The sequence below is a fragment of the Aplysia californica genome, unplaced genomic scaffold (assembly GCF_000002075.1).
Source record: "Aplysia californica isolate F4 #8 unplaced genomic scaffold, AplCal3.0 scaffold00466, whole genome shotgun sequence".
Lineage (NCBI taxonomy): Eukaryota > Metazoa > Mollusca > Gastropoda > Aplysiida > Aplysiidae > Aplysia > Aplysia californica.
This window is the reverse complement of record NW_004797736.1, coordinates 419055-421203: the sequence shown is the minus strand read 5'-3', so window position 1 is coordinate 421203 and position 2149 is coordinate 419055. Positions and strand designations below refer to the sequence as shown.

General features: G+C 45.5%; 1 protein-coding gene across 1 annotated transcript; it reads right to left on the bottom strand.

Moving 5' to 3' along the window:
* Window positions 1-391: 391 nt before the first annotated feature.
* Window positions 392-1640, bottom strand: LOC106012695 (G-box-binding factor; the record flags this gene model as incomplete). Its single annotated transcript, XM_013086420.2, is given in 1 exon segment — window positions 392-1640. A coding segment is annotated over 1 exon segment (49 nt), but the record flags the coding sequence as incomplete, so codon positions are not given.
* Between the last annotated feature and the right edge of the window lie 509 nt (window positions 1641-2149).

Here is a 2149-nt window from a genome sequence, read left to right as displayed (position 1 = left end):
AGACGAAAAAAGTAACACATCTAACTAAACACACCGCTCAACTTCCTTTGTAACCTAGGCACGATCGTTGCCCGTGTGTATGCATACGGGCAAGACAGTGTGTCCATGTGTGTGTCCATGCGTCTGTCTGTGTAATGAGCAAACGGCGATCCACGTGTGTAATTTGAATATGAACCATATAGTCCGTGTCAAATTTTAACACTAATAACACGAATCTTCATATGCTTAACACCCCCCCTCCCCTTTTACAGCACTCTCTAAAACCCAAACTTCTAGCCCCATTGTATCTTGACAAAAACAAAAGGGCTAATGCTAATGGCCAAACTATAATTTACTCGGCAAAAACACGTCAACATACATATTGACAAACAATGGACACAAAAAGACTGACCTGTCCAAGGTACTAGCAATCCAGCGTCCTGAATCTCCTCCTCCATCATGATATTGGTAAATAAATTGCGAACTTTTGACGGTACGACTCGAAGAAGAGTGGAAAACGATCTCTTCTCCCAGAGTGATCCCCCTTTTCCCAGCAGAACTCTCCGCAGCCAATCGATGAGGATCTATAGAGGACGTTTAGGGGAAATCTCCCAGCATAAGCTGTTGGGGCTAGCAACAGACTCCAACCGTCGATATTCCTCCAGTTTGAAAAAAGATCGTGTTCGCTGCCGTCTTTGGGGCCGCCTTTGCAAGGTTGAGCTTCCCCTCTCCCGCTCTCCGGCAAACGCTGAATAAATCTGACTCCTAGGGTTGACCCCAACTTTACATAGAAATTAACAAAATTGCTTGCCAAATACCGCGCTTCTCTGCGGGCTCATGCCCACAGGAGGGTCTAGTCCCGCCGTCCGGCACTGTCTTCGCTCTTCATTCTCCTGTAGATCCCGGACACCATTCTTATTCAAATGAAGGAGCAATTATTTCTCTCAGCCAAAACTACTGTGGCGTTTCTCGTCTGGCAATAGTGAAATTAATGTTGAGTACTAGAGGACCCTCCGCGTGAGACGAGCCACATGACGGTAGGCATCGCGTGGCAACAGCATCAAACACGCGCAGACACACATACACACACACATACACACACCAGTAAAAGCGCTTTGCTCCACAATCGCTTTTTTGTGTATTACACACACACTCATACACACACACTTCACAAGAATCGCCTTCCTTGCAACGATTTACTATTTCAATTTTCCATTTTCAGTTTTGGACACAACTTCACAGAAATCAAGTTTAAATCATCGACAGATAGGTGAAGACCCTACAGCCGAATACACATCTTTTGCAGAAATCACATAACAGTCCTGTGTTTGAAATATTTGTTCCATGCCTAGAGTTGAACTTTTGTGAGTCCACAATTTTATTCATCACGTAACGTCCACATCTTACAACTCGAACTTCTTTAAAGGCATTCCAAATTCCTAAACAAAAAGAAATACTTCAAATATAACACACTGCCAATCCCAATAGCGAAAAGAAATTTCCAAGCGGGAGAGTGAAAACCTGGAAGGGCACGTTCATTGATAATGATCTCCCTTTCCGAGAATCCCAAATAGAACTGAGGCGAGCAGCCGGCCGCCTCAAACGATTCGATCGTGTCAAAGAAGTGCAAACAATGCGAGCTAGACAAGACAAGGGAAAACACGCCACAATGTAGTCGATCATGACCTGGTTCTCAAGAAGGAAAACCACCGTGGGCATCCCAACAGTACACTGGGGCCGCAGATCGCAGATCGCAGATCGAACTACTTGACGGGGGGACGAGGTCCGTGGGGGGGGGGGGGGGGCATATTGGTCACGCGCGTAATTGAGACAACAGTAACTCCAAGGCGACGTTACTAGGGGACTGTTGTAAAACATCTCCTACAATTGGCGAGGGGGGGGGGTTTCTTTCTTTTTTAATACCGGTGTTTTTACGCCCCTTGTCTACACAATTAAACTTAAGATAATTTAGGAGGCAATTATCTACCGTGCCTAGTCTGTCAAGGTCAACCCAGTCAAAGAAAGATACAACGTTCAAACAGAAAGACCAAAATACTCGTTAAAAAAACTCTCCCCACGCAAAATCGAGCTTCGATCTTCTACGTATGATGGCAAAGTGCCTAACCTAACCGCTACACAACGGACGCCGGTTAAAGGGGACGGTAAACTT